The following is a 13,102-nucleotide window of genomic DNA, read 5'->3' as shown; positions in this document are numbered from 1 at the left end:
AAAGGTGATAACACAAAATTGACAAAAGATGCATCTTTCCTTAAAACTGTTTCATGGAGGAAGCAACTGATTAGTTTACTTAGGTTTATTGCTTCTAAGAGTCAAACTCCACTGATGCAAAGAGCACACTGGAAAAGATTTTATGTATTAAAACCAGGAAAGAAACACATTTGGCTGGATAAGAAGATAATGATGAATTGTTAGAGGCACCCTCTTCAATTCTTCTGCATGCTCAAAGAAATTGTAAGAATGTTCAATTTCTTTCAGAGCTCTAGAGAAGTCAAAGCTATAGTTTGAGTGCATTCATTCTAATGTATGTAAAACTACAGAGAAATCATTAAGATTTTTATGCCACACTCAGGGGGTGTTCCCACTTTGCAGATAAAACGGATTATATTGGTGCGATTCTGATTATGTTCTGGGAATAATTTGAATTTTTTCCATCGTTTCCATTACCAAAAGGGGCAAATTACCTCGATTCATTTAGACCCTGTTTTCGTTCCCATTTATTTTAAATCGCTTTATTTTAAAGCGGATTAACTTGCTCCCCGTTCCCATTTGTGTCCACAAGCTGTCAATCAAGCGCCTAGGCTTCAGACGTCACAAGTCTAGGGTTTGTTTTTTTAATGTTTAGGGCAGCCAATGAAAATTGGCTGCATCCAAGGCTCTTCTGTTGTGTCTCCCCAGACTAGAAGGCTTGGCAAATCAGATCAAGCAGGAGAAGGCAGCGGGCTTCATTATTGGGGAGAGAATCTTTGGGGAAGAGAGAAGATAAGGCTCAATCCCCCCCCCTCAGATCCCTGGGCGTCCAGGTTCTCCTTTCACCAAAATCGCTTTGCCTCTCCCATTGCTGTCTAGGGGGCAATCAAGCAGGGATGTCCTGCAAAGCCCATCCCATAGTTCCCCTGGAAGGAGCCTCCTTTCCCTAAAATAGCTTTGCCTCCCCCATTGCTCCCTGGGCTGTCTGGGGGGCGATCAAGCAGGGATGTCCTGCAAAGCCCATCTGCTGCTCAGGCGCTCAGGCAGAGGCGAAAAAAGAAAAGAATAGTTAAAAATGGTGTTCAATGGCTCTTCTCACACATGGGTCTATGAATGAGGAACAGAGGGGAGGTTGCAATCCACCGGGGGAAAGTCTATGCGAATTGAAGAAAATGGCGCTGGCAATGCAGAAAGAGACCAAAGAGGGTGACACCCCCAGGCCAGCCCCTTGAGTGCTGCTCCTCCCATCTCCAGGTTCCCACATGAGACACCCTTGTCGTTCCCATTCGGATACAGCAAATTGTACCCCACTTTCAAAAATAACCCGCTTTATAACCTACTATTTTTAAAACCAGTTTATAGGTGTCTTAATTCAAATTATACAATATAATTCGATTTTGAATCGAATTGCAGTGGAAACGATTCCGGGGCACTGAGGAACTAATTCGGGCATCAGTGGGAACGACACCTCTTAATTCGCTTCATGATCCGCTTTATAGGCAAGTGGTACACCCTCTCTGAGGAATAATTCTACCTGGGTTTAAAGATTGAGAGGTTGACAATCAATGGTCATTCTAGGGAGGCTGAATCCACTACACAAGGCTGAAACACTTGTGCCAACCAGTATTTTTCAAAATTCTTTTCTATTACAGCTGTTCTTTGCTACTAACTACTGTTAGTAGCAAACTACTGAACACAGTTTCTAACTACTGTTCTTTTGTTCAGTGACTGCAATATCATTTTCCCAAACGCTGCTTGACTCGATCTGAATTTATCCACTTTGTAATGTCTCACAAATGTAGATGGCTCTTTCCTTCCAACAGCTGTGCAAAAATCCTCAATGGAAACTGCCACTTTATAGGCAATTGTTGTAGCTGTCGATTCAGCCTTGGAACTTTAGCCAAGTCATAGCATAGGAAAATACAATCATTCAACAATCTAGACAGCATTTGTATAAATGAGTTATGTCTTAAGAATTCTCAAATTAAAGGAAACTGTCTAATGGGCCCATACAGACAGGCCAAAATAAAGCTGCTTCGGGTCACTTTGGAGGTATGCTGTTTAAATGACACACGCAGCTTAAGAGACCAGAAGCTGTGCCAAAGCCACACTCCAGTTCTAAGGACTGGAGCACTGCTTTGGCACTGCTTCTGCGTGTGTAATTTAAACAGCATACCTCCAAAGTGACCCAAAGCAGCTTTATTTTGGCCTGACTGTATGGGCCCTAGTCTTTCTTGTTCTTAGAGCTCTCCTGACACTTTTTTTTCAAGTGAATGCACAGGATTCAGGCAGAAAGTGAGCATATCTAGTGTTTGACTACCGGCCCTCATACTGATTTTGGAATAAACAACAGGTCTATAAGCAAAGGCAGCTTGTCATAATCAAACCTACGGTTCTGAAACTCTTAGAGCCAATATAATGGCTACCAAAAACAGTACTTTGAATGAAAGACACCTTACTAATGCCTCCTTCAATGGCTGAAATGGTTAACCAGTCAAACTATACAGCACTAAATTTAGGTACCACAAGGGCAACTGATTTTTAACATTTACCATATTGCATTATTCATCCTCCATGATCTGCTGACTTGCAGACTTGGGGGACCTCAAAGAAATGAAATTGCCTTCCATTTGCCAGTTTCTCTTCCTCGAAGGAAAGCAGTCCTCCTCCTTAACTTGTTCCATTTGCTGTTGCCGATTCAGACACTATAAATACCTACGTATACTCTTATTTCCAAAATTATAATTAAAGGTACAATGGGCCTGAACAGACATGTCTAATGAAGCAGCTTTGGGCCACTTTGGAGGTGCGCTGTTTAAATGATGCGTCTTAAGAGGCTGGAAGCAGCGTTCTGGTCCTTAGGACCGGACTGTGGCTTCGGCTTGGCTTCTGACCTCTTAGGACACGTGTTGTATAAACAGCACACCTCCAAAGTGGCCTGAAGCCACTTCATTTGGCCTGCCTGTTTGGGCCCTAAATTGAACTAATGATAGAAGGAGCAAGAAAGAAATAATAATCCGGTTTGCAATGCAGAAATTTAAAAATGGTGTGAAGGATTGACCCACCCAAGTTAGTGCAAGGGATTAACCCACCTGTAGTTGATTACTGCTTCAGCCTATCTGAGAATGAGATAATGTTCTTATGGCTGCCCAGCTTTGGAAGTTTTCAATTTAGTGATTTTAGTTGAGACAACGAAAGGCCATGAGAAACACTTTCAAATATATTTTCAATATTTTACTTTACTGTATGTAAATAAAAATATTAGTCAAAACATGTAAGTGTAATGAAAACAAAAATGGTATCTAGTTCCAAGAAAATTAAAAGAACTCAAGACATCTATCAAGATTCATTACTATTCACAGAACTTTATTATGATGAAATAAAACAAGAGACGACAGGAACAGGAACAATCCACTCGCAAGGTGAAAGGGTATTAACTAGATGCAGAATAAACTTGGTGCAGAATAAACTTGGCAGCCTCCTCTCTTCTGCTAGTGTCCATACCTAGAAAGAGATTTATGTTCCTTTTAGGACTCGGCAGTAGCTATGTCAGCATACAATCACTTTTAAAATACAAATGTTGAAGTTAGCAACAGTACAATCTAAGGAATGCCACTTGCAAATTTCAGCATGGTCAGCTGTCAACAGGATTTCAGGGAGGTGGCCATTTCAACTACAGATAAAATTTATATTCCTTATTTATAAAAGCACAGTACACTTACTTCTGGAATTCCCATTCTCGGTTGTCTAAGGGGCACACCTGCCGAGTCTTAAGCCAGCGAGAGATGCAATGAAAATGGAAAGCATGCTGAAAAAGGAAGGCCAAAGTTAATCAAACAGTAGGTTGAAAACTGTGTATTTCAAGTAAGAAAATTTGCCTAAGGAAAGGATGAGATTAACTTGTGGAATAGTTTAGTGGTTTGATGTGCATAAATAACCACAGGTCCTATGAATTTCAATAAATCAAAAAGGCTAATGTTACTTTGGTTATCTGATCAGCCCTATGCCTTTTACACACAAGGGCAGTCGGGAATTGCTGCAGGGGGAGCATCTAGCCTCATATTAATTCAGAAAATATTTTAAATACTTTAAAATCTTAAGCAGAAGGGGACAAAGAATGCCTTCTATTATGAAAGGAGACAACATTTATGTCCTATACAAGTTCCATTGTATTCCAAAAGTCATGATTTCCTAGTTTGGCACTAGGACCAACTATATTTCAATTCTGTTCCTTTCACCTACTGCCACTATCTACCTCCATTTGGTATGAGCTTAAGTGGATATTTAAGCATAAGAATGGAAACAACTTTCACAGATCAAGACTTTGCATGTTTCAGCACTGCAGTTTTCATAGTCCAAGGGAAGTTGCCTTTAAAAGTGAACATCTCATTTTCCTCACAACTGAAACTAAAATGAAAATGAACTGTATGGGCAATAAATACATTAGCAGGATCATGGCAGATCAGGATTGCTAAGAAAACAGATCAAGGGCTCCCCATTTTCTTCATTGTAATTCACAAGGCAGCAGGCAGATTAGACCAGCTAGCCAGCACAGAGTCATATGATGCATTCTGCCTTCTTCTTCGGCCCTGCTGTTTTATTGAATCTAGGAAGTTACCCAGCCCCAACACATTCTAACAATCTAAAACAATTAATTCATTAATGTATAGGATCAACTTCAGCATCAATTAGGAAATCTATGAAGTTCAGTTACAGGGCATTTGACAAAGTAATATCTGATCGTCATAAAATCCTGAAAATCAGATTTCTTACATTACAGACACCCCATGCAACAGTGCATTCTTCAGAGGTAGCTGATGCTTGGTTAGCTTGACATTCTATGCCTGTAAAAACAAGACAAAGTTTAAAATCAAGCAATTGGTTATTTACTGAAAAGATAACTTATGATGAAATATCCATATTCTTGTCAAATATCGTTATTGCAGGATATCAAAAAGCAAAAGAGAGAGACAGATACATTGTGGGATGGCAGAGTTCTGTTAAGACCCAATTCCCATTTTTTTTACATCATGACAGAAATGGCTTCAGCATACCAAGCCATTAGAGTAATTTACCACAATATAAATTTCACTTATAAATTATTTTGCATCTTTTAACACTATCCATAACCAATAAAATTTGCCTGGATTGTCATGAAGAAGCTACTCATCTGAACTCCAAAAGGTGGAGAATATGTGAAGCAAACCAATCATTTGTCCGTAATTAAACACTTAGTCCCTCAGGTACACTGGTTTGGAGATACAGTCGCCTCTCCTTTCTTGTGGACTTGAGGTCCACAGTCTTCAATTTTATGGATGGGTGACCTCTGTTATTTTCAATGAGGTGTGCTCACGGGCACACACACCATTCAAGCCTATGGGGCTTGAATACTGGTGAGTTTCCGTTTTTGCAGGGCATGTGTGTCCAGAACGGATCCCCCGCAAAAACGGAGGACCAACTGTATTTAGAATTATCACCCCAAACCAGTACTTTATCAGAAGCCAGTGCATATTTTTCAATAATAACAATAACAATAATAATAATAATAATAAAGATCAGCTCACCAGGCCTCAGCTAACACTAATGTATTGAACTATATGAACTAAACAGGTCTCATTAACAAGGAAAAAATCTGACTAAGAGACGCTCAGTATGGACATAAGCTTAATACTAGACACAGTTTTCACATCATCTGTGGTGTGCAATGGGAGAAGGTGATGGATGATTGCTCCACCTCAACACTAACACTTCATAAAACATGTTAATTATGAAATCTCAAATCACAGTCAAACCAGACTCATTAGAACTGTCTCATTATATTCTGTCCCTTGCAAGTTTCCTAGGAACTTGTGTTCATAAAACAATATTACACTGGATGAATCTTTTCATCTGATTCTGCATGACAATTCTTACATTCATGATCCCAGACACAGAAGCCATTTTGTATACTGTATTACAAGAACTGTAATAAGCATTTAGATAGTATCCCACAAACTACAGTTGCATTGCACAACTGAAGTTGCAGTCAAAATACCATCTGAAAGAACAGCAATAGGGTTTATGGGGATCTGAAATGGAGTTCCTAACAGTATGACTTTATAATTTCGTTTTTCAGAGGAAGCCAGCAAAACTGGTTTAAATAAACATGGCAGGTGTATCAGTATGCAAAAGGACCCTGCAGCACACCTTTGAGACTTTGTAAGACACATAAGCTTTCATACAATTGGCCTGCTTCCTCAGATGCAGCAGTAGAGTCTACAAAAGCTTTTGCTACAATGACTCCCGCTCAGTTAGTCTCAAAGGTGCTATATCCCTTTGCATAGTGATATTCCAGACTAACATGGCTATATCTCTGAATTGCAGATATAGGCAGAAGTACTGGATTAACTCCTTACTTGTAACCTAATTACTCCCCTACTGTTACCTGTGTAGCTTAACTTCATAATTCACCAAGAATTGTTGAGACTGCTAGGAAGTTATTTTTTTATCAACTTGCTTGTTTTGGTTGTCAGACTTCTGACATGCACAGTCACAGTACTTACAACACACACATTCTACAAGTACTTACACAAATCCATAATGTGGTTTCTGCAAATGGCACAGTTGTCAACCACAATGTCCCAAGCCCAGAGTGCAACAGCGTTCCACTACAGAATGAAACAAAAGGAACGACATGGCAATTGTTTACACACATTTTATTAGTTGCTTGACTGTGTGCATGCGTCTTCAAGTTACCTGTCCGTTTGTGGCAACCCTATGGATTTCATAGGGTTTCCTTAGGCAAGAAATACTCAAAGGTGGTTTCCCAGTTCCTTCCTCTGAAATATAACCGGCAGCACCTGGCATTTGTTGGCAGTCTCCCATCTGAATGCTAAGCAGAGCTGACCTTGTTTAGCTTCCAAGATGAGACAGGATCTGGTGCCTTTAGGACTTTTAGTGAAGAGCACTAATATGTTCAAATCACAGACAAGGTTGTGAGAATGTTTTCAAGGGGTGTCATTTAACCTTGAGGCCTAAATGTTTTCTACACAGTCTTCTAATAAAAGCTCTTTATGGAGCGCTCCTTAAAACCGAAGAAGTAATTTACTAGATGTTCAAAGGCCAGACAGCAATCTAAAAGCCTAATGTCTAATATAAAAATACTGATGTTTTTGTCTACCTTTGAGTCCTTTGTATGCAGTGGGCATCTCTATTGCTTTTTACTGTGTATTTTGAACTACGGTACCCTTGGGAGAAAGCCATATCTATCTATCTTGATAGATTCTCTGAAGATGCCAGCCAGGGATGCTGGTGAAACGTCAGGAATAAACTCTTCTAGAACATGGCCCGAAATACCCACAAAAGCCTACCTTGATAGGATGTCAGTGTTAGACTCCAGCAAAACAAACAACCCTGTCTTTGAGTCTTTTTGTGTGTGTTGTCTTTAAGCAGGCCTTCTCCCAAGGAGACAATCATGTTAATATATTCACTCCTCCACATTTGCGGCTTTGATAATTCATGGAGCCCAGAGCCCATCACAAACTCCAACTCCCAGAATTCCATAACCCAAACCGGGTTAATTCTCCAGTGTGGACGCAGCCATTGAGCCTTCTCTATCAGAGCGAGACCTCTGGGGCCACAATAAACTACAATTCCCAGGATTCCCTAGCACTGAGCCTGGCAGCTCCCCTCTCACCTTCTTCACTTCGAAACGCTTCTTGCCGGCGCTGCTGTTGGTGCCACTCGGTGTGTCTACATCCATCGCGGCAGCCATTTTGAATAACCAACTCCCGGCAGGCTTTCCTTCAATGCGCATGCGCGTCCTAGGAGGCGGGTGTTTCTTTCCCCGAAATCTCGCGATAGCTCCTCTTGCGTGGGTGGGAGAGGTACTCTTTTCCCTCGGGAGGGGCTGCCTCACCCCGCCTCTTCCTCCAAACAGGTGTGTGCGGGCGGGGGAGGCAAGGGGGCGGGGCCTGATCACGTGCCGATTTCTTAAAGGCGCTGTTCAGGGCGGGGTCCGTTATGCAGGGTTTGGCGTCGTCGTCGTCTCCTTCGTGCGGGGGAGGGGCGGCAGCGACGGAGGAATAAGGGGCGGGGCCAAACGAAGGGATATATTTAAAGCGATACACACCAATTACTCAGCTCTGCGGAGGAACGTTGATTGTTGTCCCTCTTGGAGTCGTTTCATACTTATGGCCCCCCAAAGCCAACCTGTCATGGGGTTTTCCTGTCAGGTTTCTTCAGAGGGTGCTTTATTTTTTATAATGTTGTTGCCACAGCCACAAGAGGCAGAGAAAGTGTGACGCCCAAGGTCGCCCAAATAAGTTTCCACAGCCGAGCCAGGATTCGAACCCTACTCTTAGTCTGACAAAACACGACATAAAGCCAGAATCCATAGCTGCTTTTTGTGGGATTTTCAGGCTATATGGCCCTGTGTTGTCGAACACTTTAGATAAGAATATTTGGGGTATTTATACCCCATTCTTCAGCCACAAAAGCTTACAATTATTATCATTTTTAATTAGACAGTTCTCTGCCCTCAGGTTTACAATCTAAAAAGATAAGACACAAAAGGAGAAGGGAATGGCATTGGGGAAGAGGAGCAGGTCCAGCAGTTCTTCGCTCCCTCTGAGGCCTATTTAAATAGTAGTAGTAGTAGTAGTAATAATAATAATAATAACCTCCTCCATTATTATTAAGTTATTTATAAAGGGCGGTATGTTTACACAGCGCTGTACATAAAATAGAATAAAAAATTAAAACGGACCTGCCAGAGGTGTACATTCTAGAAAACATAATACAAAATCGAAACAAAATCATTCCACAAAAACATACAAACGACAGATTAAAATAAACTTCAAATAACAAGCAATGCCATTCTATCACACAGCCTCCCCCCAAAACCCCACAAAACCAGTAACACGGACATATATAGTCCAAACACCCCACTGACTCTCTTTCTCTCTCTGTATATAGAAAGCGACAAATACACATTTATTTATGGGGTTTACATCCCAAAATATTTTATATTCCTCCCAAAATGGGATCCATCCAGGCGCTTCGGCCCAGTGTCGTCTGAGGGGAATTAAAGGCGATGGAAGCGCGAGGCTCGCCGTTTCTTTTTTCCCCTCAGAAACAAACATGAGATTAATAAGTAACACCAGTTTGTGTGCGTTTTTGTGTGTGAGGAGAAGCCCTCAGGACGTGGCTCCTGACAGGAGTCGTCGTCGTCCTCCGCTTCTTGGTCTTTTTCGTCTTCTTGTTTCCCCTCAGTAGCGAGGCTTCCCGCCCTCCCTCCTCCCGCTGCACCAGTGCACTGCCTTAATTAGGATGACTAATCCTTGCTAAACCAGTGGCGTAGTAGCCCAGCTCTCCAGAATCCATTATTCGGCTCTTTAGGCTTTGTGTAGAGAGCCTCTCCCCTCACAAAAATACAACAACAACAACACCTCGCTTTATATCCCCCACCCCTTTCTTTTGGTAAAGCCCTCAGGATGAATCTGCCCACACCGAGGAGGACGGCTTCCATGGCGAAAGGCCTCTTTTTTGGCAGACCTAAAACACTCAGGCCAAAGACTGTAGAAATACACTCAGCCCTCCACATTCACCATTAGGGTTAAGGGCACAGGACCCCGTGATTGTGAGAAAACCACAAATAGCAAAAACACTATGGGGTTTATCACACGAGGCACTAAACACTCTGGAATCGTTGGCCAAACACGGAGGTGGGATCCCTGTGACGCTTCTGAAGCGTCACTGAAGCGCATCCCGCTCTTCTCCCGGCGGTGAATCCCACTCTTCTCCCGCCCACGAACGATTCATTAACGGGAAAAGAGCGGGACGCACTTCGGTGATGCTTCAGAAGCGTCACAGCGATCCCACCTCCACGCTTCTGGAGCATTTGTGCAATGATTCCAGCGCCCTAAGTGCCTTGTGTGATAAACCCCAGTGTTTTTTTTTTTACCTGAGAGAACACCTCTCTAGGAATATCTAGGTCCTCTAGTGCAACCCTCTGGTAAATATCTGCCAGACATCAGCCATAGAAATTGCACTGGAGGGGCTACAAATGCCTAGTGGTGTGTTCTCTCTAGGAATCTCCAGGTCCTTCAGTGCGACTTTTGGTTAAAGTTGACCACTGAGTTGCGCTGGAGGACCTAGATATTCCTGGACAGGACATACTAATACAATCTGTGAATAATCAAACCCACAAATGTGGAGGGACAACTGTAATTGACTCCGCTTTTACAGCCCTGGCTCAGTGCTAGTGAATCCTGTGAGTTGTAGTTTGTTGTGGCACCAGAGCTCTTTCTGACAGTGAAGGATAAATGTCTCACAAAACCAGAGTTCCTAGGACTCCCCAGCACTGAGCCAGGGCAGTTAAGGCAGTCTCAAACTCGATTATTTCTGCAGTGTGTTTTGGACCCCCGTCTCCTTTAGTTGAGGTGTATGGGGGTGTAAAAGACCCAACAGCTCCCCATCTAGAGATTTACTCCTTTAAGGAAGGCCACTGAGCAGCCTGAGTTCCCTTGCTACCTGGTGTAGGGTGTAAAGAGATCTTGTTGCACTTTTGAGACCAAAAAATGAGAAGCTGGTACATGAGTTTTCCTAGACTTCAGTGTATCCTCCTGAGATATGTGTTGGTCTCGAAAATCAATCTGTGACACCAAAAAATGAGATGCTTGTGCATGAAATTTCCTAAACTTGATCCTATCTTCCTCAGATGTATGCAGTACTTCATTTATTTAAGGAAGGTAGGATCATATCTACAAAAGCTCATCCTACCAGCTTCTTTCTTTCCCTTAGTCTCAAACTTCAACAAGACTTCTTGGCGTACTGATTTTCTATTATCAATACACATCTCAAGTAGGCTCAAGTCTACAAAAGCTCATGCTACCAGCTTATTTTCTTTAGTCTCAAAGGTACAACAAAATCCCTTTGCATGCAGACTAACACACACCTGAGGAAGTAGGCTCAGGCCTAGGAAAGCTCACGCTGCCAGTTTATTTTAGTCTCAAATGTACAAGATCCCTCGGCATACTGATTTTCCAGACTAACACATATCTAAGGATGTAGAGAGATCTTATAGCACCTTTGAGAGAAAGAAAGAATTTGGCAGCATGAGCTTTCGTAGGCTTAAATCTACCCCCTCAGATGCATTAGGTAGCTCATGCTTCCAGCTTCTTTTAATTTGAAATATGCAACAAGATCCCCTTAGATGCCGATTTTCCAGACTAACGTGTTTAAGTAGCCTCAAGTCTAGGAAAGCTCATGCTACCAGCTTCATTCTTTCCTCTAGTTTCAAAGGTGTGAGAATATCTGTTGGCATAATGATTTTTAAGACTAACAAGCTATGTCTTTGAATTCTACCATCATGGTATAGAGTGTTTGCAACTTGGTGAGCTGGGCAAACCATCAATGTGGGGAATTTCTGATTATCCAAATGTCGGACTCCAACTTGCACCTTACCTTTGTTGTTGGTGGTGTTGTGTGCTTTCAAGCAGTTTCAACTTATGGCAACCCGAAGGCAAACCTATCACAGGGTTTTCTTGGCGAGCTTCTTCTGGGTGGGCTTGCAATTGCCTCCTCCTTACCTAACTATAGAACAGCCAATCCAACAACAGCTGGGGGAACACAAGCTGCGTACCTGTATGTTCTATTTACCACAGTCCTCAACTGGCTTAGTTATAAAAGCAAGGGCCTAATTCTGACCACAGGTGAATTCGTCTTGATGTAGACTTAAAAGTAATGTCAGTACTGTTTTCTATCCCCACCTGTGGATAGAATGTTCTAAAGTTAAAATGTTTTGGACAGCAGTCATTAGTCAGATCTCATTAGCAAACAAACCATCCATTTTTGTTCTGCACTTTTATTACTTTATTTGTATACTAAAAAACAGTGCTTGGAAACACAAAACTCTTATTGCCTTTCTTCTGGCTGCTGCAAGAACTGAAATACCTGCTAGTTGGAAGAAGGGAGATTTAACTCTAGAAAAATGGTGGACTAGAGTTTGGAATACTAGGTTACTTGAAAAACTTTCCAGCATCATCAGTTCCGGTGGACAAAAGAAACCACACTCCTTTTATGATGACTGGTCAACTTTTACTATGTTACTACTACCTCACATGTGCCCAGATGACCGTCAGGAACTGACTTATGGGGAAACTTTCTGCTTGAACCCAACACATCACGAAAGGCTCCCTCAGTGAACATGTGTGTTTATTCTAATTATATAATGCCACCTGGGTAATTATCCTAGTATAATTGTATACATGGGGGATCAGTTCCGCCCCCCTCACCGTATGGGAAAAAACACAGGACCCCAAGTCTCGTTTGCTATGGCGGTGGGTGCCATGGGTACACATGCCACTTTAATCCACGGGCCTGCTGTCCACATGAGCATGAGTCTGTGGATGGCAGGCCCATGTATGGGAAGGGCACACTGTATGTGATTTTCCCCCTGTTAACACACTACGCCTGTTTGAACATTTTGTTGTCGATGTGACTTAGTATTCTTCGTGGAACTGAAATAATTTTTTTTTAAAAAAAGTTGTATCAGTGCCCTTATGCCTTGATTTTTTGGTATTTTTTCCAGCAATAACAAGGCGATTCTCCCCACCCCAAACCAACTAAGCAAAGAGGAGAAAGGAAGCTTAGATAAAGAGGAATACAGACATCATCGATCAGTGGGCACAATAACATCTGTTGTGTCATGTGAACACTGGACAATAAAAAAGATGTATGCTTATTACACAGACTTGACCCACTAACCAGAGGTGTTGATGTTACACATACTTAGCTCTATTCTGCACTGCAGAAATAATGCAGTTTGATGCCATCTTACCATGGCTCCATTCTATGAACTCCTGCGATCTGTAGTCTATGGTGGCACCAGTTCTCTGTCATAGAAGGCTAAATATCTCACAAAACTACAAATCTCAGAATTCCACAGGATTGAGCCATAGTGGCTGAAGCGATGTCAAATAGCATTATTTTTGCAGTGCAGATTAGACTTTACTTAAAAATTAAACGTCAGTGGAACTATTTCCTCAGTAAACATGCATGCACAAGGTTACGAGTTCAAGACCAGCAAAAGGGCCCAAGCTCGACTCAGGCTTGCATCCTTCCGAGGTCGCTAAAATGAGTA

General features: G+C 42.1%; 1 protein-coding gene across 1 annotated transcript; it reads right to left on the bottom strand.

Annotated features, from left to right (window-relative positions):
• Positions 1 to 3,324: 3,324 nt before the first annotated feature.
• RBX1 (ring-box 1) lies at positions 3,325 to 7,812 on the bottom strand. The gene is made up of 5 exons (XM_042470679.1): positions 7,655 to 7,812; positions 6,548 to 6,626; positions 4,753 to 4,823; positions 3,702 to 3,787; positions 3,325 to 3,483 (listed from the first exon to the last, which is right to left on the bottom strand). The coding sequence occupies exons 1-5, from the start codon at positions 7,772 to 7,774 to the stop codon at positions 3,471 to 3,473; spliced, it is 369 nt and encodes a 122-aa protein (XP_042326613.1). The 5' UTR covers positions 7,775 to 7,812; the 3' UTR covers positions 3,325 to 3,470.
• Positions 7,813 to 13,102: the final 5,290 nt, after the last annotated feature.

This window comes from Sceloporus undulatus, chromosome 5, assembly GCF_019175285.1.
Source record: "Sceloporus undulatus isolate JIND9_A2432 ecotype Alabama chromosome 5, SceUnd_v1.1, whole genome shotgun sequence".
Taxonomy (NCBI): Eukaryota; Metazoa; Chordata; class Lepidosauria; order Squamata; family Phrynosomatidae; genus Sceloporus; species Sceloporus undulatus.
The sequence above is the reverse complement of the archived record's forward strand: the minus strand, read 5'-3'. Positions and strand labels throughout refer to the sequence as shown.

Bases quoted from the DNA above. Each gene is read 5' to 3' on its own strand.
- RBX1 (XM_042470679.1), bottom strand. From the start codon at position 7,774: ATGCGCATTGAAGGAAAGCCTGCCGGGAGTTGGTTATTCAAAATGGCT. The intron at 6,627-7,654 runs GTGAGAGGGGAG...TTCATTCTGTAG, and splicing joins AGCGTTTCGAAGTGAAGAAG to TGGAACGCTGTTGCACTCTG. The intron at 3,788-4,752 runs GTAAGAAATCTG...TTCCTTTTTCAG, and splicing joins TTGCATGGGGTGTCTGTAAT to CATGCTTTCCATTTTCATTG.